Source organism: Antrostomus carolinensis, unplaced genomic scaffold (genome assembly GCF_000700745.2).
Source record: "Antrostomus carolinensis isolate BGI_N321 unplaced genomic scaffold, ASM70074v2 scaffold17759, whole genome shotgun sequence".
Lineage (NCBI taxonomy): Eukaryota > Metazoa > Chordata > Aves > Caprimulgiformes > Caprimulgidae > Antrostomus > Antrostomus carolinensis.
The window spans coordinates 22617-43428 of NW_010336590.1; the positions used below are offsets into that span (position 1 = coordinate 22617).

The following is a 20812-nucleotide window of genomic DNA, read 5'->3' on the forward strand; positions in this document are numbered from 1 at the left end:
CCATGCTTTTTTGAAAATTGCTCTAGGCTCCCATTGACATATTCAGGTATCTAAAACCTTTAAGCATCTGAGATAAGAATTTGATTTTTCTCCCCCTCACCACAATTTTGCAATAGTTTCTATGGTGTTGTATTAATATAAGAAATTGAGAGTTAAATCTCAGTAATTCCAACTGAATTTAGACCTTATTTGTAAAATAACCACATTACTGAGACTACTTTTGTGTGCAGCAAATGCACATAGGACTATGCAATCAAAATCTAATTAGCCCCACTTCATGTTATATTTGCTTAATGTTAACTTTCTTAGAGCTATAATTTTTTCCTTTAACCATTATAGCAGTTGAATTTTAATTACATTACCAACAAAAAGCTCATTAACGTCACATAATTGGCAGCGTTTCCAAAAAAAACCTGAACTAATTGAGTATTTTCTGAAGACTTCCCATCAAAGTATAATTTAACCATTACAAACAGCTTGGCAACTACATTTGCATAAAAATGTGTCTGAGGAATGTTCTCATGTGTGGAAAATCAGATTTGATATTGCCATTAACAAAACGAAGGAAGCTGTTCCATAGCAAATCACTTCTACATTTTAATGATTTTGGCTAAATCCCATGTTTTTGTCAAGACAGTGGAATGAAACCCCTTGCTTTTCCACAAAGAAGCAGCAACTGATCTCTGACTGAGAGTTAGGAAGCACTATGGGGAAGGCTATTCCACAATCTTTTTTAGGTTTTTTTGTTCTCTTCTGGCTAATAGCAGAGATGTGATACTGTATTAGACAGACCATGGTTCTTATGCAGTAGGCTAACTCAGAATTTTTAAAACACATGACCAGAGAATAATTTCATCTACAATGGATCTCTTTCCAATTATCTTGTTCATATTCTTATATTATGACAGGACTGATTTAATTACTAATCAAAAGAATACAAGTATTCCAATCATTATTAGCCCCTAGCATTTTTAAAAGACTAAACTAGTTTCACTGGAAACAAAGCAAAGACAGCCTGCATAATCCTTTGATCCTTTTCCTCCAGTCTGGGATGAATGACACTGAGATTAATTTGAATGCTGAGGTGATTATTAGAGATTAAAAACAGGCTAATATGGCTCACATATTCTGAATACAGAGAAAAAAACAACTGAGATAAAATAGCTATCATTAATGTCCTGCTTTCATATTTAAATCTGAACACTGAGAGTTTTGCAGAATCAAGGTTTCAAATAAGAGTTGAATAAAATTTGAAAACAGCATTTAATATTCTGGATAATTATCCAACCTTCAGCTTTAAATATTGTGTGTTCCTATGCCTGCTTGGATTGTTTCCAAGAAATTGGAAAGAAATTTTGAGGAACTGTCTTTTGTTAGGATGCTAATTAGGTACTTGCACTGCTGTCTTTGTCCTTTCCCATTTTAGAGTTGTAGTTAACAAATGCAAGCATATTCATCTGGCGTTGTGCCTTTGCAATGGACCACCTCTCTTTGGATTGCAGAATGTAAGTTTAAGCAAGATGGCAATAAATGCACATGTCATTTTACATTCTGATTTTATTTTTCCTATCAAACAGGTGTTAAATGTGCTAAAACATGTATTAGCATAACATTTCGTAATATACAATACCAAAAGTGGATGTAAACATCAAGTTTAAAACTTCAAAGTTCCTGTTATCAATTCACCTGAAAACTATATAACCTGGGCACTGTTATCATTTCATTTTCCCAGAGATGTATCAGATGTAGCATGCTCTGAACAGCCTACTTATTCTGACAAAGAAAAACATTGTTTGAGGAAGTGGGTCATATGTGTGTAGAGATGCTTGCTGGAAAGGCCTGGAATTCCATGGTTCTGGTCAGTATACCACTGAAAAAGAAAAAAAAAAAGGCATAAAAGCCCTATGTTACGTTATGTTTTCAATTCTGCAATTATTCTAGTTAATACAAGAACTTTATTTTATTACTATATAGAAGAAAGCCTCAAGCAAACAGAGGGCCTTGCTAATCTATTTTATTTTAATCAGTTTCCAGTATTCTGGAAATCCAGTATTCATATTCTTCCTGAAAAAGAATTTCTAAACCTTCTGTAATCTACAAGTGAGCATTACTGCTCCAGTACTGGCAAGTCATTTGTATCAAGTCAGGCAAAGAGCTTTGAGATGCCCTTAGGGATGAAATGCCCTTGACTTGCTGCATGGCCTTGGCAATAGGGTTGACAGTCTTAGGAATACTGGGCTTTAAGCGACAAGCTTTCAGCTAAATGTTGTAGAATTCTATTCAAAACATCCTTCATTACAGCAGGGCCAAGAACATTATGAACAGTGTGCTGCAAATAAAATAAATGTATGAATTATACTAACTCTTAGAAATAACTGTCATTCCCCTGTAGCTGAACTAGAATGACTACAACTGCATACAGTATTCCAGATACTTGAGAAATAACCCGGGTTTGCTAAATATCAGTGAAGGAGGCAGAAAATTTGGAACACACAGAAGGGCCTACAAACCCCAAGTACAGGGGGATGCCTGTGTGATCCCTTTTTGGGGAGTTCATGGCCCTGGGAAAGTGGACTCAGGCAGGCCAGTATATTTGATAGCAGGCAAACACTTTGGTCATTATCCCCAAGAAAAAAGGTGCAGAAGCAGAGATTAGGATGTAATTCAGAACTACTTTTCCCCTGTTCATTCCTCATTTATATCCTCTAACCTCTTGCCTATGTGTATCGCTCTTTGCCTGCACCTACTACCCCAAGGAAGTTTTCCAGAGGACTTGTCTTTTTTCTGATCCTGGGTATGCTACTTGGATATCTTATACCCTTTTTGCTTGTTTTACCTCATGCCTGTGGCAGGCATCTCAGGCATCTCCAGTTCAAGATGGAATCCATCAGAACCAGTGGTTCTGGTTTTGGCCCAAGAAGCCAGCTCCTTAATCTTCCTCTCTTTTACTAGCTATCATCAATTTTCATAAGGAGGCTGGATTCTTGTTCTTTGCCCTGACTCATTTTGAAAGCCTCTAAGTTTTTCTTGACAAGAGAGAAATCCTGCTAGCATCCAAAGGGCAAGAAGGGAAAAAAAAAAAAAAAAAAAAGAGCAGAGCGGGCAAATCCTTTGGGGAAGAAATTGTTTATGAAGAGTAACAAATGCACTAGCAATTGCCAGATTTTGAAGCACGTTCAGTTGAACTGGGTTCTTAAAAACATTGCCAAATGTCAGATAAGCTTATTGATAAAGCTATAAACCACTTTTCAAAATGAGAAATAGTCTGCTGTTTACCATCGCTTGGAAATCCACCTGTGCATTAACCAGAGCTTTTGCAATTTGTGCTGAGTTCTGAAAATGTACATTATCTGAAAAAGAAAAAAAGAGATTGGCTGTTGAAATGTGTAAATACTACAAAGCATAAAGTTATAGTGCATTAAGTTGTGTCCACTAATTATCAAGTAATACAGTTGACATTACTAAGAATAAGTAAGTATCTTATAATATGTCATATGGAAGTCTACCAAAGATCTAAGTACTGACCCTAATCAAAGGCATAGAAAGATGCTTAATGTTTTTCAAACAAAGTGATTCTGGCTCTGTATTTGTACTGCCATTTGCAAACCTCACCATCTGCTGTTCCATGGATGAGAAGATACTCTACGTTTTGGAAATTCTTTGCTCTTGCCATCACTGTTGAATTCTGTTGAGAGGAAAAATGAACAGTTCAGCAGCTTCAATTTAAAACACTCAGTCATAGAGCTGAAAGGCTTTCATTACCTAGTAGAACAACAATCAAACAGTTGGACTGGCAAAATAATGAGAGCAATAACTTAATATCAATCTGAGATTATAATAGAAGCTGTATATATTTAGTGCCCTTTCTAAGGCCAGTTCATGAAAAGCACAGCAGTTGCCATGTGTCATTCCCTGAACACTATAATCCTGGCTACCCAGACAGGTCTACCAGGCCAGTTTGGTATTGAGAATTTCTGTTCTTTGAATTGGGATGGAGAATAGGTACTGAGAATATAGGAATCTTTCCATTGACTTTGGACATTAATTCAAGCCTCTCTGTATCCAGAGCTGGTATGTGTGCTGCTAGAGGAAACTATAGACTTCCTAACAATGAGAAGAAAAGAAGAAAGGCAATGTGTTCCAGGTAGGTGAAGCTGTTCTGACTGCTTAGTATGCTTATGATGTTATTATCAGAGACCTAAATTTGCACAAAGCAGTTTACATACCACAGCTAACAGTACCAACCAAAACCCTATAAACATCAACATTTTAACCTCTCTCACACGAGTTCTTTCCTAGGCTAATGGTTTGCACTAGCAGAACTATCTGACTTATCTAAGTGAGAAAATAAGGATCCTTCAATTTAGCATATTTAGGATTGATAAATACAAAACCATAAGTAACTATGGAGATATGAATTTCACAGCAGTAGCTTAGCGGCTACAGGACTGCCACTATGAGAGCTGGCAGGTCATTTTCTTTCTTCACAGTTCCACTTGTCCATGGAAGAGTGATTCAAGTTTAAGGTAGATCAACACAGAAAGAGAATTCTCACCTTGTAGTGCTCAAGATTATCAGACTCTACAGGAAGACCCATAAATCGTTCTGTGTAGATAGATGCTGCAATATTAAATAAGAAAAAAGTTATAGATAGAGAATGTACAGATATTTTTGTGCCTCCAGTGACATGTAGCATATTCAGTTATGCTGAAGTTAATTAACTGATAATGCTTTACCGTATTGGGTTGAACTCCAGAAATCAGTTGAATGAGCCAATGAGCCAATAAAGATGCATGGTGGAAAGATGATACAGATTATTTTTGACACCTTAAAAAGAGAACCTGAGCAGAATTCCAACCTGGGATGTGTATATATGATAAATATGGATATATATGTTGTCCTTTTCCTATTGAATGGATATATGCAACAACTAGGGGGAGCAGGAAAAGATACAGGCTTGCACTGAAGAAGTGGTGCAATTGCTGTTCAGGTCTCTGTTCAATTCCTTTTTCTAAATACAACAAAGACTGTTAACAGATTGTGAACAAATGTGAATAACTGAACAGTATATCACCAAAAAATCAGTTCGAACAGATATCTTTGAGCTGCCTGGGTATTCATAATTTAACTAAGAGCTGTTATGAAAATTTGTGGAAAACTGATGCAGCAGCTGCCACTACCAGAACATTACTTTCTTTATGACCTTGCCTTGAAAGGGTAACTGATCCATATTGAGCAGTCAAGCTGCAGCATTACAAGAATTTTATATATTTAATGGAGTCAGAGCTTTCTGATAAAGAAGAGCTGGCACCTATCCCTCCCATAAGAGATGTGACAGCCATTGTAATCAATAAGGAATTGGGATTGTCTAGCTTGTTGTCCAGTTTGGTACACTACATTAGAATAATTTTGTTAAAAAGTAGAAATGAGAATCCTCCCAGGAAATGAAAATGACTCAATATACTAATGTTCTCATGGTTTATTATGTATCCTTTACACATGTTACCACTGAGTGCTAAAGACGTGTACTATGTCTCCCAGATCAGCCAAGTAAGGCTCCTGAAGATCTGTAATAAACTAAGTACTAAAAAAAAATAAATCTAAGAAGCCTATCTTCTATCAAAATCCTTTATCGTTCAATGAAAACAGAAAATGTGCAATATCTGTTGTCAACACAGTGTCAAGCAACCATATTAGGCGTAAATTTTCAATAAAATAGACTCTGAATGGCTGGCATTTCTACAGTATTCTGAGCCAAATTCTCCACTCTCTTCTACCAGTATAGATACAACAAGTCCACAGAGGTCAGCAGAATTGCATTATAATGACTAAGTGGAAGATTCAGCTTGTCAATTACTGAGGAAGAAAAAGGAGAGAAATTGTGAATTTTAATAAAACAGTCACATACCTAATGCTTTTAACTATACATTTTCCCTGCATGCCATTTCCCTTGCCATCTTATAACTGTTCAGCTGTTATTAACTCTGACACAAAATGGAGATGAGTGGGAGGATTTCAGAGAAAATATTATGGTCCAGACTCTAATCTGTGCACCTAAAAGAGGGTGGGACGGAATTTAGAAGCTCTAGAGGCCAGTATATCATCTGATATACTGATACTACTTAGAGAATCAAATGTATAGCATCCTGTAGTTTTGCCCCTAACACAGTTCACCCTCATGTTAACATGATCTGTTTGCCAAAACTTATGACTCATGACTTCCTTCTGTTTCCTTCCTTCCTTCCTTAGCGTAGGTACATTTGTCTGTTTGGATTTTACAGTGTATTTTTAGCAAGATTCTTTAATTCCCTTCTCAAAATTCAGCTAAAGTAGAGACTGCAAAGGTGCAGATCTAATCTACTTTAACTTAAAACTTCATTCAATTTTTAATGCTTGGACAAATGTTTGTAACTCTTTTTATTGAAGGACTTCTGCAAAACTAGGGCTTTATGCCTGCATTCTGGAAATAATTTTGCGATTGTGAATAAAAATGTCTTAAAAAAAACTTGATGCCAGTGAAAACATGAAGACTATGCTTCCTGTGTCATACAAATGTTTTCCCCTTTGTTTGCAAAACACCATAAATACAAGGAATGTCTGTGCTAGCAGTCAGGGAAGGAATCTTTCCCATTTAACCAAAAAATTTTATCATAACCAAGACTTCTTAGCAAACGACCATATGCTAAGTAAATGTGTTCAAAGTGCTACATTTTGCTCATTGGAATCATGCATGCCATGATTCTTTTTTACACTAAGGTTCCTTTACACCATGCCAAAAGCTTAACAGGTCTGCAAGTAAGTATGAGCATGTGCCTGCTTTATTCACACAGTAAGGCCCGGGGAGCATAATCCCAGAGTTGTTTCCCCTGAAGAATTTGTGTCAATAAACATAAATAAAAATGTCTCATAACACAACAGCACAGGAGGTGTGGTGGAGAAACATCTAAAGGGGAAAATACTTCATTTTAAAAAAATGATATCATACACATCTGACTCCCTCTCTTTTCCACTGCTTTTGGGAAATAACTTTGCAATCATCAGAGATACTGACTCCTCACAGAGCTCATCTGCAGTATCTGAAGTTGAAGGGTAACTGCGATTCCATACGTACCGTTGCAGATATGCATATGGAATTATCTGGGTGCACCTTCTGTGTGACAAAGTCTATTCCAAACTGCCAGTTGCAGTAAGTTATTTTCAGCAAGGAAAACATTAAACTTAAGGTCTTAAGAGTTTTATGTCTAGGTAATTGCAATGTCTTTAAGTTTCATATTGCCAGTTTCCTGCAATGATTTCATTTAAAAAGTCATTAAATGCTACATCTTGCTTTCCAAGTCAGTATTTATGACAAGATTCCATACCGTAATATTCCCAGCTGGAAACAGGAGCCACAGCCATTCCACATTTAAATATTCCACTGCCAGATCCAAGTGCCAGAGAACTTACGTACCCACCATAGGACTAAGGAGAAGTCACAGACAGTTTAAAATTATTGGTGAAGTATAATTTTGTTTTCTGAATCAAATTCATATAAATTAATTCCAAGGTAAATATTTTGATATTTTGCTTTGAATCCATGGAGAACAAAGCAACAAAAGCTTTTTATTTTTTTAAAAAATGTATTTATTGCAGATGGATCTGATGTGATTTCTTGTGAGAGAGATTAGACAATTTTATTGAATCACTTCTTTTTTGCTATTTCTTCAGTGCTTATCACAGGATACTGCTCTTATTCCCACTTAGAATCACAGAAAAAATTGAGTTGGTGGGGTCCTTCAAGGTAATCTAGTGCAACCTCTATCCCAAAAAAGGGCTAACAAGATTTAAATGAGGTTGATCGAAGTCACATCCACATTACACAGCCTCTCTACTCAATCTGTATCAATGCTGACCATGGTTGTCATAATTTTTTTTTTCCTAAAACCTAAACAAAACTTCCCTTGTGACAACTTGTGTTCATTGCCTCTCATCCTTTCAGTGTGCACCTCCAAGAAGAGTTACAGGTTTTTCCCTCCCTCAACAAACTACTTAGCTTTTGCAAATGATTGGCATATTGAATCTACCCCATCATCAGTATTAATAGGCTCAGCTACTTGAGAACTGGAGGTTGGAACAATTCCTCCCTACTGCCTGCCGCTATTCCTGTTATTTTCTGGCCTGATTCCTCAAACTGAGACTCAGCAAGGAAGAATAAGTTCACAGCTGGAAGCTAGGTAACATAGTAATTAAGCCTGGATATCAGAACAGATCTGTGCAACTGTGCAGGGGTAGTTGCCGAGACACAAAAATACTGTAAATAAAAAGTATTCGGTTTGTCTGTCCATAGGATGTGGAACTGGGGTTGGAAAATATTTGTATAAGGTCTTTGGGAAATAATGGGTCACTGTTTACTTTGAAATGGAGGGAGGGATAAAAATATGAGGTGTGTCATGAAGAATTATTAAGATTATCATCCTCAGCAGTCGCCTATGAAAGACTAAGGGAAATAAGCAAAATTATTAAATATTTTTTTGTACAAAAGTAAGTTAGTTTCTCCCTCCTCTTGACATTCCAGCTTAAAATGACAGTAAGGGAAATGCTAATGGAAAAAATAATTCATACAATTTTTCCAGCTCATTTGATTGGCTCATTTGATCTTTTAAAAAATCAGTTCACAAGGCTAAAAAGTAAAGGATTAGTATCAGGCTGATAAACCTATGCACTGTAACATGCAGAGAGATAGAGTTCAAAACCTGACTTGCTTTAGTGGTTATTTAAGAGCTTCTGCCATCCAGAAGAGTTTGGTGAGTCTTAAAGTACAATGAGCTGCATAGTTCATGCATACCTGACAAGCTGCAGGCTTTAAATAAGGAAACACCTTTCAACTCCTTTCAAAAGTTATGGACCAGAAAATGGTATAATTAATAGAAAAAAATGGGAAAAAAACCTGACAGATTTGGAATAGTGCCTTTATTTGAATATTATATCCACTACTGGGATACAATGCTTTAGATGTGTGAAATCTCTTATTGGTTCTGGAAACACTGTGGTGAAATAAAACATGATGCAAATAAAAAAAAATAAAAAATCATGTGGCCTTAACTTACTTAATGCCACTTTAGAATTCCTCACTTGTAAGTGTCTGTGTCACATAATTTCACCATATGGTACCCCATTTTATCCTGATGTTATAGCAGTGTCTGGCCAAAGTAATTTAAATATTAGTTGGTAGAAGCTTCATAGAAAGACTTCAGCAACTTTGCTCATGTGCTATCAAGATCAGGCAACTCCTGTAGTTACAGCTGGACTGAATCTTACAAGATCTATCCTCTAGTGTGTTTCTGGGCAAGTCTCTTACAATGAAACTGGGCCAACAAAAACAAACAAACAAAAACCAGCAAAAAAAAAACAACCAACAAAACAAACAGTGACAGATCAGAAGAACTCTCTTGGCAAAGACAAGCAGTTAAGGCGAATGAAATAAAAGGTCTTTCTGAATGATAATCAGTGAAAAATGAACATGTATAAAAATATTGCAAAATGTTAATGAGTAGCTAACATACCAGTTTATTCTGTAAGCTTTTTTACTTAGTGCTGCCTGTTACTGCTGGAGAGCTGATACTGATTGACTCAGAGAAGAAATAAGGGTGGCTAACATAAGTCTGCCCCTTTAGCATTCCTTTCAGTACTGTCCCTAATCCATGAGCCCCTCAGGTGTTGCTTATCAGCTCGTTCTCCTGCACAGTATAATTCTGTTATGCTAAAGCTGCTGAAGCTGGGTAGGAGGCAGGGTTCCAGTTGTGTCTATGTGTTCCTGCTCCAGCCATTCACAATGAACATAAGCAATTGAGTCGGATGGCCTAAACATCTTAAAAGTCTCTATAGAGGGGCTGTGTGGCATTTGTGCTGCCATTGAAGTTGGCTTTAGCTCTCCCATAACACCACTAATAGGTTTGCATCTCATTTCCATTAGTTGTCCTACTTTGAAGCTGACAGCACAGGAAAAAGAACCCCAACTATTCCAATAATTAATTTTTCTCCTACTAGAATGCAGTGCTATCCTAAAATTTGTACTTGAGGTATGCTACCCTATTTCTCAGTGCCTAAGGGTAGTAGAATCTGGCCATTTAATAATACAGACTTGCAATACCTGTGGCTATAAATGGTTCTGTGAGTGTTACAAAGCAAAGTGCAGGAGAAAATAAAAGATGAAAAATAAACTGGCTAATTTTTTCAAATTACTCCTATACGGCTCAATTTTTCCACTTGGTGAAGCTGTCAATGTTGTACACTCCTCAGATCCACATTCACCCCTACTGACCATTTCAAAACCAGCCAAATATACAGTGATTCAGAATGATACAAGGGTCACATTTTCTGATGAGAGATATTCGTAGAAATTTTCTAATTATTTTAATCTCAGATCAGAAAGGACAATACTTGAATTTTGACACCATGCTAGTAAGTCCCTAAGTTAAAAAGAAAGCCAATTAAAATGTCTCAATTTTGCTTAACTTCAAGTTCAAACAATGCATTAGATATAAGCTTTTCAAAATTCCCTCTTGAGCTGCCAAAGATCCCTTTCTGGCGGCTTGTACTGTTGCAATTGCATGTATATAGGCACGAAAAGGAACTATTTCCTTTGGCAATACCATCAAACACTGTTAGAAGAAACTTTTATATAGATTTAGGACAGAATAAGGAAGAAATAAAAAAATTATACTGCAGGATTATTTAATGATAGATACAAAAATCCAACCACTTACCCAGCCCCATATTGCTATTCGTTTCTCATCAATAAACCCCATTTCTATAAATTTCCTGTGGAAAAGAAAATCACAGAGGTAAATGTATTATTATAAAAGATCACTAATACTATAACAAATTAGAAAAAAATTATTTTTCTTTCACTTTTTTCCACACATCCCACCAATTTGATCAAATTTACAATGAGCATAGCATGTCTGATTTCTACAAAGCATCAATTATTCAATTAATAGATATTTCAGAGGAAAGGGAAGGATTTTTCTTGAAAGAATAAAAAATGCCAAAATTAATACTTTCTTCATAATAATTTTTGTTCCAGTGGATGAGGACGCTGCTAACTGGCTTCTTGTCAAAAAAGTTATTTTCTCTTATACTTAAAGTCCACCTGGACATTTAGTCCAGACTAGATTAAACATCATACATTATACTCATGCTGTACACGTGTGCATATATATATATATATATAGGTACAGACATACACACACACATGCAGAAATAAAGTTCAAATTCCTACTAATACCCACATTTAATTTCCCATAGCTCTGCCTTCCCACAGGCTATTATCATTTCCATTGTTTTAAGGCCAAAGGTGCTGGATTACCATTAACATTCAGACTTTATCCTGCAAGATGCTCAACACACTCATCTTACAAGTTGGTACTCTGATCTCTCAAGAGGTGCAGTATCTGAGATTAGGGATTCCCTGGCACAACAACCTTTTTTTTATGTGCCTGAAAAGTGAAGAGCACATATTGCTACTATAGTAAAAAATAATAATGAGGAAAATATCTTTTAATGCTCCAAGTAGGTAATGAGCTTGCAATGGATGAAATATGCACCTTGCTTACACATTCAGTAGTCAAACAGGTCAAAGAGAATCATAAATATTAAGTCTCCTACAAAAATCCTGCACCTGAGTCTGAAGACTGCATTTCCAGAACTCTATTAGCAACAGCAAAGAAAAGGTGATGAGGCAAAAGATCACATAGGCTCAAGAGTGCTAGATAAACAAAATAGGTTCTGATACATCCCAGGAGCTGCTAGCCTTATTTTACTAGGACAAGCATGAGTGACTGACAACGCCCAAAATGTGGGATACTATCTGGGTGTGACAAAGTTAGAAAAGCCAAAAAATTATTCAGCTTTGTTAGACTGCTGTCTTAATCCCTGGGGTTCTTCCTAAAGTAAAAGCCGAAAAATGATTCAGCTTTGTTATATTGCTGTCATAATCCCTAGGGTTCCTCCTACAGTAAAAGCTCCTCCAAGAACTTCCCACCAGAGTATAGAATCCTCTCTAAAAATCATGCACCTTAAACCATGTGTTGGATCAAGAAGATGGAATGCAATACATTTAACTGAACAAAAATTACTCTAGATGCTGACAGAAAACTGGGAATTAGGAAGCCTGAGGTCATTTCTTCATAGCCTGTCTCAGCAGTTTTTGCAACTGCAGAATCAGTTTGTTCCCTCTGTCTCTGACATTTTAAGTGCAAATGACTATTCAAAGGAATAAAAAAACATTCTCTCTGTTGTGATATTTTAAAGTATGCCATTTCTGCTGAAAGTTTCAAGAAACAAAATCAAATAAAAGATTAACAGAAAAACCTGATATGATATACAGCTATTCTGTTTCATTTACTCCTGAAAAGGATTATGGTGTGTTTATATCATTGAGGAGGAAATGAATTATTGCAAAGCAGAAAGAGGAAGCAACAGATATCCTCCTCACACACACTTGTAAATACAGGCAGTGTTCTCAAACAAGTAGAGAAAACTGTGGAAACCTGGACTGCTACATAGAATTTCTATCTAAGCTGCTCAGAGTCAGGTCTGTTACTGGGGGAAAGAGGGTATTTTCTGTTGCACCTGGAAATCTACCCATGTTCTGACAGGCCAATTTCCAGACCAAAGGCTAGACTAAATTCCTTTTTCCTGCCTTGCACTCATCTCTGTGGGGTTCAAACTAACACTTCTTTAAATGCTCACTTTAGTAGTGCTACTGCATCTGTAAGCTTAATGGCCTTTCTTTACAAAACCTCAACGCTCCCTCCCAAAACCTCTGCTTAAGGAATTATTTTCCTTTGGAACAGTTTTAAGTGTTTCAATGCAAAGGAGCAACTGTTGAGGAACAACAACCAGAGGACCTCACACACTTTCTGTTGTTCATAACTATCCTAAAATAGCATGGAAGGCAAGTTTATGACTAACTGACCTCTACAAGGCTTGTGTCAGGATTCAGTTTTGCTACAAATTTCACATTTGACCTTTACTAATCACTATGAATCTTTGGCTAATCGCTATGGTCCCTGAGGTAGGTTTCCCCTACAAGGAAAACTTCAGAATAATGAATAATACATTGGCTTACCTCTCACCACTGACACTTCTATTTCCTTAGGCCTAGGGTTGAAGCCTCTGATGATACTCTTATAAAATGGAAGTGGTGAAGTCCAAAAGTGGACTTAGTAGTGTATGGACTAAATAAAGCACACAAAACCTCACTGACACCAAGCAGCTCAGTAATATTTTATTTCTACAAGTCTTGTCTTATTTCCTGGAGACCTCAGCTCTCCAGAAGAAAGGTTGAGAAGTATATTTAATATTTTTTCACATTACTCCTTGTAGGTATGTAAATACAACCATTATACAGGGAGATATTCTACTTACTTTACTGCTGAGATTTGGTCCTCAACTTCATAGACTCCTAGCCTTCGATATACAGCATGCAAAATCTTGTCACCTTGATAAGCTGTCCCTCTGCCATCCACTAGAGCAACAATAATTTCCTCTTTGCTTGCAAGATAGGTTATCCAGCTAATGCTAAATGTTTCTTTCACATTTTGACTGCAAGGTCCTCCGTACCTGAGGATGAAAATACACACATTTTCAATTCATATTTATGGATAATTATGGGATACTGGACTACAGCTATAGGTACTTCTTACATTTTCTCCATAATTATTTGCTATATGGCTGTGGTTCACAGAGCTCAGTAGACAAACAGTTCAACTACCATTTTAATGTATTTGTGAGATTTTCCTATCTAAAATCCATTTTAATTCTTATACCTAAGGCACATCAATAGTTTTAGCTCAAACTAAGAGGTGCAGCATCAGGTACTTGCCCTAAGGGGAATCCTTGGAAGAGTTATGCCTCAAAGACTCAATTCCTTCCTCTCTCCAAATTCATTAGGTGTAACAGCCCTTTTTGGTGCTCTTCCATATCTGACATCCACATGCAATTTGCAATGACAAAGAAAACAAGAGAAAAAAGTACAGCTCCTTACACTTTCTGGCCATCCCCAGACCTTTTTTGTTTCCATAGGGAATATCATGTGCTGTTGGAGCTGTAGGCAGAACACACCCCACATGGCTGAGCAATACAGAAAGACACTCCTCATGAGAACGGCTTAATGCAAATTACACATTTGACCTCAAGGACACGACTGACTTAATCTTCTCTAAACTTCATTTAAACATACTTAGCATTCTTGGACCTTTGGATCACCACTGGTTAATAAAAAATGATGTAAGGTTTATTACACCCACTCAGCTCTCCTTTCTGCCTCTTGGGTTTTTTTTTGCACAACTACAATTTTTGTTGCCTTTCTTGCCTGCAAGAAATTAAATTAATGTCAAATGCTCTTTAGAAAGAACATTTGGTCAAACAAGCCAGTCCTCATGGTTTAGGGGTGTTTGTTTTTTTTCCTTAAAAAATCACAGAATCACAAAATCGTAGGGGTTGGAAGGGACCTCAGGAATCTAACCTCCTGCCAAAGCAGGTTCCCTACAAGAGGTTGCACAGGAAAGGGTCCAGGTGGGTTTTGAACATCTCCAGAGATGGAGACTCCACAAACTCTCTGGGCAGCCTGTTCCAGTGCCCCGTTACCCTCACAGTAAAGAAGTTTTTCCTTAAGTTTGCATGGAACTTTCAGTGTTCCAGTTTTTGCCCATTGCCCCTTGTCCTGTCACTGGGTACTACTGAAAAGAGCCTGGCCCCATCCATTTGGCCCTTGCACTTCAGGTATTTATAGACATTGATAAGATCCCCTCTCAGTCTTCTCTTCTCCAGGCTGAAGAGTCCCAGCTCTTTCAGCTTTTCCTCATATGGGAGATGCTCCAGGCCCCTAATCATCTTTGTGGCCCTTAAGCAGGCTCTTGTATTTTTTGTATTACCAAACCTGAAATCAGTAATTTCAGACTGCCTCATGATAAACAGAAGCAGCAACAGAGCTAAGAACTCCAAGCAATAGCCCACATGTTTTTATCCTTTTTGTTTCTCCGAGGAACTAGTCCTTACCATGCTCAGATTAACATTAAAAACCTTATTGATTTCCATTGGGTTGTTCTATTCCAGAAATATATTTAAAAAACCACTACAACAAACAAAGGAGAACTAAGTAGTTTTGCTTTTACTTAATAAAATGTTGCAAATGTCCTAGGTTTTGTTAAATTATAAGTAGTATGTTTTCTGACAAAACAACAACATTAAAAGAAAGGAAGTGTTACATACACCTGAATAAGCAGAGGGTACTTCCTGGATCTATCAAACTGTGGGGGTAGAAGCATTTTGTACCACAAGGCTAGAAAAGACATATTATAAAATATAAATCTGTTAATGGTTAAATAGAAATATAAATTATGTAAATACAAATATAAATACAAATACAATATAAAATTGTTAATGGTTAAAATGATTCCTACAAGCATAATCCAGAATTTGGTGTAATAGTATACGAAAATGAATCAGCACAAAATACACAATGCATGAACTGTGAATCACAGAACTGATGCAGGTAACTTTATATTGAGCTGTTGAAGAACAACTCTGAAGAAATAAAGTACCTACTTTTCTTTTAATTTAGCCATGCATAAAATTATTATTTCACATAACTCAGTTCTCAGTTTTCCAGGTGCCTAGCAAAACAGAACTAGGAATGTAACTGTTGTTAAGATTATGAGAAATGAGTTTTGGAAACTTTGCACTGATTCATTACCATGAAATATTGTTTGCAAAGTCACTAGTGAAAACAACAATGTATGCAAGTCAATATAATGTGTAACACACGAACAGCAGTTTACATTTCACATTTTATTACCACCATACTATCATGTTTTTACACATTATTTAAACACTTTACCAATAGTATTAAAGAATTTTTAAAAAATGCATTGTGAAGCAGAGATGCATTTTAACTGCTATTTTACTGAAAGATACCCTAAGGCATAGATAAATGAACCAGGGGGCAGAACCAGGTCTCTTCTTCCCAATCTGACAGGCTAACAAGTTCGTTCTACAGAAAGACCATACTTACTATAGCAAAATGAAGGCAAAACAGTAAAATGGTAGGAATACAAAGTATAATAAGGCTGAGTAATTCTTACTTATACCATCCACTTCAAGTTTATTGATTTCTTCTTTTGGCAGTTTGATCTCTTGCAAAGCAGACTGCAATTCCCAGTTGTCTTCCAATACTCTGAGCTCTAAGTAAAAGAAACGACTGAATTATTAACTAATTTGTTGTTAATTCCTCTTCATTAATTGAGATTCCTTTATTTTGTGTTATTAGAACAGAAAGGAAATCTGTGAAATTTTACAAGCGTAGTATTGGACTTGATCACAGAGCTAAATAAAAGCAAGGCACTGGGATTACAGTGCACAAATATCACAAATATTTGCTAGATTTTTATAGGATGTACATTTTGCAATGCAAATTATTTCATATGTTGCCTCTTAGTGTTAGAGTCCCAGATGTTCTGAAGAAATTAATTTCTCCTGCAGAGCCCTCATCCCAGTTTTGCTATATGGTGGAAGCTGGAAATGCAAAATTCATCCCATCATGCAAAACACAGTCCTGCACCTCCTCTCTTGCTTAACATCAGTTTAACCTCTGAGACCCTTGGGCAGTGTGGTTCAGCACATGGATGTTGGGGAATATCTTATTTCTGGGCTAGCACAGGAAATTCAGTTTCTTAAAGGGTTGTGGCAAACTGCTGCTTAACTACTGTACAGTACATCCCTACACAAAGACACTAGACTTACCATATAACTGTCCTTAGTGATATATTACTGCACACTTAGTGAACCTCTTTTGTTGTGGTTTTTTTTAATCTCAAAAGTATTCTAAGTTTTTGTTTCACGTGCTTTAGATCCAATTTACAGTTATATAATTTAAAAATGTAAATTACTATTTAAAATCTAGTTAATTTCCAGCATAGACTGCAGAAATATATATCATTAACCCACTGGGTATTACTTGTGCATTTACGTGTTTTCCCATGAGTAGTGATGGATGAATAATATTGTACATAATGGAAATGTGACTTTTACCTTCACTTTCAAAATGAAAGAACGTTTTAAGACTGCAGGAGTCTTCACTGATAGTTTACCTTTTTTTTTTTTTTTAAAAATTTAAAGGCAACAACTTCCTGTTTCTGTAAAGGCTCAAAAAAATACAAGTACTTCTCTCAGCATGTCTTCAGCTAGATAGTGCTCAGGACATGCCAGAAATATAACACTGGAATTTGTTCTTTCAAAGTACTTCTGACAAGTTTTGCAGATTCAAGTGGGTTTTTATGGCTAAAAGATCATCCTAGCTTTGGATACTCACCCAAACTTAGCTGAACCCTTTCCATTCTTCCCCTCAAAACTCCTGAAACTTGCCCATTACCACAAATGAATTGTAGGTATGCTGGAATGAGCTTCCAAACTGCTGTATGTTAGTTTAATTGTATGCCTCCTAAAATTTATGGGTGATATTGTGCCAACTGCAGTGAAAATTGATCTACTAAAAATAATTTTGCACCACAGAAGAGATTATGAAAGCAAGGGATTAAAGAATATTAATCCAAAAAAAGTCACAAAAAAGTTAGAGAAGCCTGAATTTGTCTTTGTTCCTGAAGAATATAGCACAGAAGAGCGAGGCATCATAAAACTATTGGTGCAGATCCATTAAATGAAACTGTTCTCTGCTGCAGAGAGGTTAAGAAACATGTATTTGTAGTTGAGCATTTCATGCAATTCATACTTTGAAAAGGAAATAGTAGGGGTCCTTGATACAGAAGCTCATAATAAATCATGGAAAACAGAGAGTTATAAAAATGGATTAAGTACAAAAAAATCCATGCATTAACTGTATTTAAACCTTTAAACCTATTTAAACCTTCGGCAAAAGAAATACCAAAAGAACGTACTGTTTTTATAGCACAACTGCAATAGACACATTGACCAACCTTTTCCATCTGCAAACATTTTTGAGTGGTTAAAAACTGAGATGTAACAACTCCTATTGGAGATGAAATAATCTTATGCTGCAATTCATTGACTTCTACATGAAGCACCACTGATTAATTTAGCTTAACAATATTGCGGCATTTGTCTTCCTCATGTTTTTATGTGTCTGCTGGTCAGACAACACTCACTTAATAGCAGGTTAGCAATATGGGCTGAACTGTAAGGACCCTGGCCTTATAACTACCAGTGCTTTTCCACTGATTATTGGGGAAGGAAGGGGAAATGCTCCATCACAGAAGTTTTTTACAGGACCATGCTAGTTTTTGTAACATTTCAGGACTGAGGGCTTTAAGTTAGAGAGGAAGTTTCAGGGAAAAACAAGGGACAAAGAGGAAAAAAACTCACTGAAGAGTAATTAATATTTTCATGGTTAGCAAATTCATGCTTGGCCTGGTTCCAAACAGTCCTCACTAACAGGCTACTTAAAGATTGAGGGCTCTGAATGTTTCTTGCTGGATTTCCCATGTTGTGTCAATAATCACACCTTGTCTGAAGCAGTTATTTGAACTGATCATCTGAAATAGCTTCTGCTCTTCTCTGACATCTCTGCTGATGGCTGAAGAGCAACTCACTGATCCAAATTCTAATTAGTACAGTACAATAGCTCAAACTGCAAACTCTAAATAGTACACTGTTGCCTTTTGTATAGGGTAGGGTTGCTTAATGAAAAAACTCAGAAAGTCTTATGTTTATCCAAATGTGAAAAGGAATAGTTTGGAAATCACAATAACGTTTTCTACAAAGTTTGATATTTGGTGGACAAAGAGTTGCCAATGTTCATTTCATCTGTAGTCCCTAAACAGGAAAAAACATCAGGATGCTATAAAAGTGCTGGACTTGGGAATGAAAATCATATCATCAGTGTGTTCACTGATATTTCGATTTTACTAATTAACAAATCTAGAAAGACGCTAGCTATTTTAATAACAAACAAGATGAAAGGCTTCTTGATCACAACGCTAAATATTGTACTAGAGGACCTGCATAGTGAAGATCAATGAGAAAAACAGTTACTTAGAAATAGGCAGGATATTTTGCAGTACCTCTATCACCGTCATTCTCAAAAAGCGTAGAAATGGGAATCCCGGGACCTGTCATAAGAATAAGAAGGCAGTTTATAGTTTAAAGCTGGAATTTGGTGGTGACGTGTATTACACTAACATTGGTAACTGGGAGGTGTTGAGGAGCTCAGAGGTGATACACAAATCTGAATCTTCTCTGCTGTCACTCACTAGTCCCTGCTGCACGATATACATAAGGTACTGTGTGTACATAACTTGTATACATACAGGCATTGCTTAGCAAAGAGAATAGAAGTTACTTTAGATCTAATAGCAAACACTTCCTCTCTAGAGGTGAGGTGACATCTAGTTAATACCTGAGGTGTGATTACATAAGGTGAATGCAGAATTAACAATGTGAAACATTCTTCTGAGAACACGTCACATCGTATTTGTGAAGGTGAGTGGCTTTCATATGGTGACGACCTTACTGACTATTTTGTGCAAGAATGATTGAAAGGTCTTATTATTTGCTACATTTGCTTCTCTGCTCAACGGAAGTTCTAAGGAACTCTTCAGCTGATCAGTCAGTGCAGAATCAGAACAGTAAACTTTATATGCAATATGCAAAAAGGAAAACCTTGGATATTTTTCTTTCCTGTTTCTAGATTTTGACTTCACTGTTCTTTGATTACACCAATGGATGAAACCTCAGATCACTGAAATCACCTAACTTATTTCAACAGAGCTAAGACTTCATCTGCTTCTCTGTTACAAGTTGTTTCAGTGACCATACATCTTGATTAATTGAATTTTTTTTTTTGTTCAGTTATTAAAAATACTCTCAGGTAGTAAATATACAACATTTTGTGGCTAACATAGGTTTTAATAATTTCAGTTGCGAAACATACTGTAGTAGTTTCTCATAGCTAACTTTGACCACATGAATTGAAAATCAGTATATGTTTCTAAATCCTGCTCTTGCCGCTGCAGGAAAAGGCATGGCTTTGACGAGCCAGATTAGAATCTGTTTTGTGCCATGAAGGACTTTGACAAGTTTGGTTTTAATTCTAAACATATCAGGATTTTTACTGAAAAAAAATTATGGAGTGAAAATATTTTTTATTTTTTGAAACATCTTCTCAAGTTTTTTGGACATAGAAGTTTGTTTCTGTAAATCTCTCCTGGTGATTGTGAAATTTCTTTGATTCATCTAGCTATCATTTGGGATAATCAGTATTATCTATTATCTACATCTCTAACAAATTTGAAAGAACAACTGATTATATGTTTGCTCCCATGCTATACATACCATAACAGATCAAGGCATAATACTTAGAATGTTCACTGAACCTTGCTGTATAATACTGGCATCTCTCTTTCCTTAAATTGCAAGTAATGCACTGTTTTCTAATAGGTTTATTTTCAATGCTGATTCTAGGAGAGAAATAAAATAAAGCAATATTTATTTTTGCTACAACTAACTTCACATCTGCCTCACACTCTAGAACATAGGCATTGTACTTTCAGAACAGTTCAATTTAAAAATAAATGTTTTCCCTTTTATCAATTTTTTTTTCCCAAGACGTGATAGTTTCACTGGACTAGCCCTTGGCTAGCAGCCAACACAGCCATTCACCCATTTTCCCCCCACCCCCAGGGGATAGGGTTGGGGCAAGGATTAGGAGGTTTGTAGATTGAGATAAAAACAGTTTAATAATAGAAATAAAAGAAAACTTAAAAAAACCCCCAACTAAACAACTAACATTAAAATA

The 20812-nt window shown here is 36.3% G+C and overlaps 1 protein-coding gene across 1 annotated transcript in view; it reads right to left on the reverse strand.

Moving 5' to 3' along the window:
- Positions 1–935: 935 nt before the first annotated feature.
- FAP (fibroblast activation protein alpha) overlaps positions 936–20812 on the reverse strand; it is a 34516-nt gene continuing 14639 nt past the window's right edge. The window contains exons 14-24 of the mRNA XM_010174927.2: positions 20350–20474; positions 19080–19127; positions 16128–16226; positions 15256–15325; positions 13411–13605; positions 10746–10800; positions 7362–7461; positions 4556–4620; positions 3613–3685; positions 3277–3350; positions 936–1870 (exon numbers count right to left, since the gene is read on the reverse strand). Of these exons, the coding sequence (XP_010173229.2) occupies positions 1769–1870; positions 3277–3350; positions 3613–3685; positions 4556–4620; positions 7362–7461; positions 10746–10800; positions 13411–13605; positions 15256–15325; positions 16128–16226; positions 19080–19127; positions 20350–20474 (1006 nt within the window). The 3' untranslated portion in view covers positions 936–1768. The remainder of the gene's footprint in view (positions 1871–3276; positions 3351–3612; positions 3686–4555; positions 4621–7361; positions 7462–10745; positions 10801–13410; positions 13606–15255; positions 15326–16127; positions 16227–19079; positions 19128–20349; positions 20475–20812) is intronic.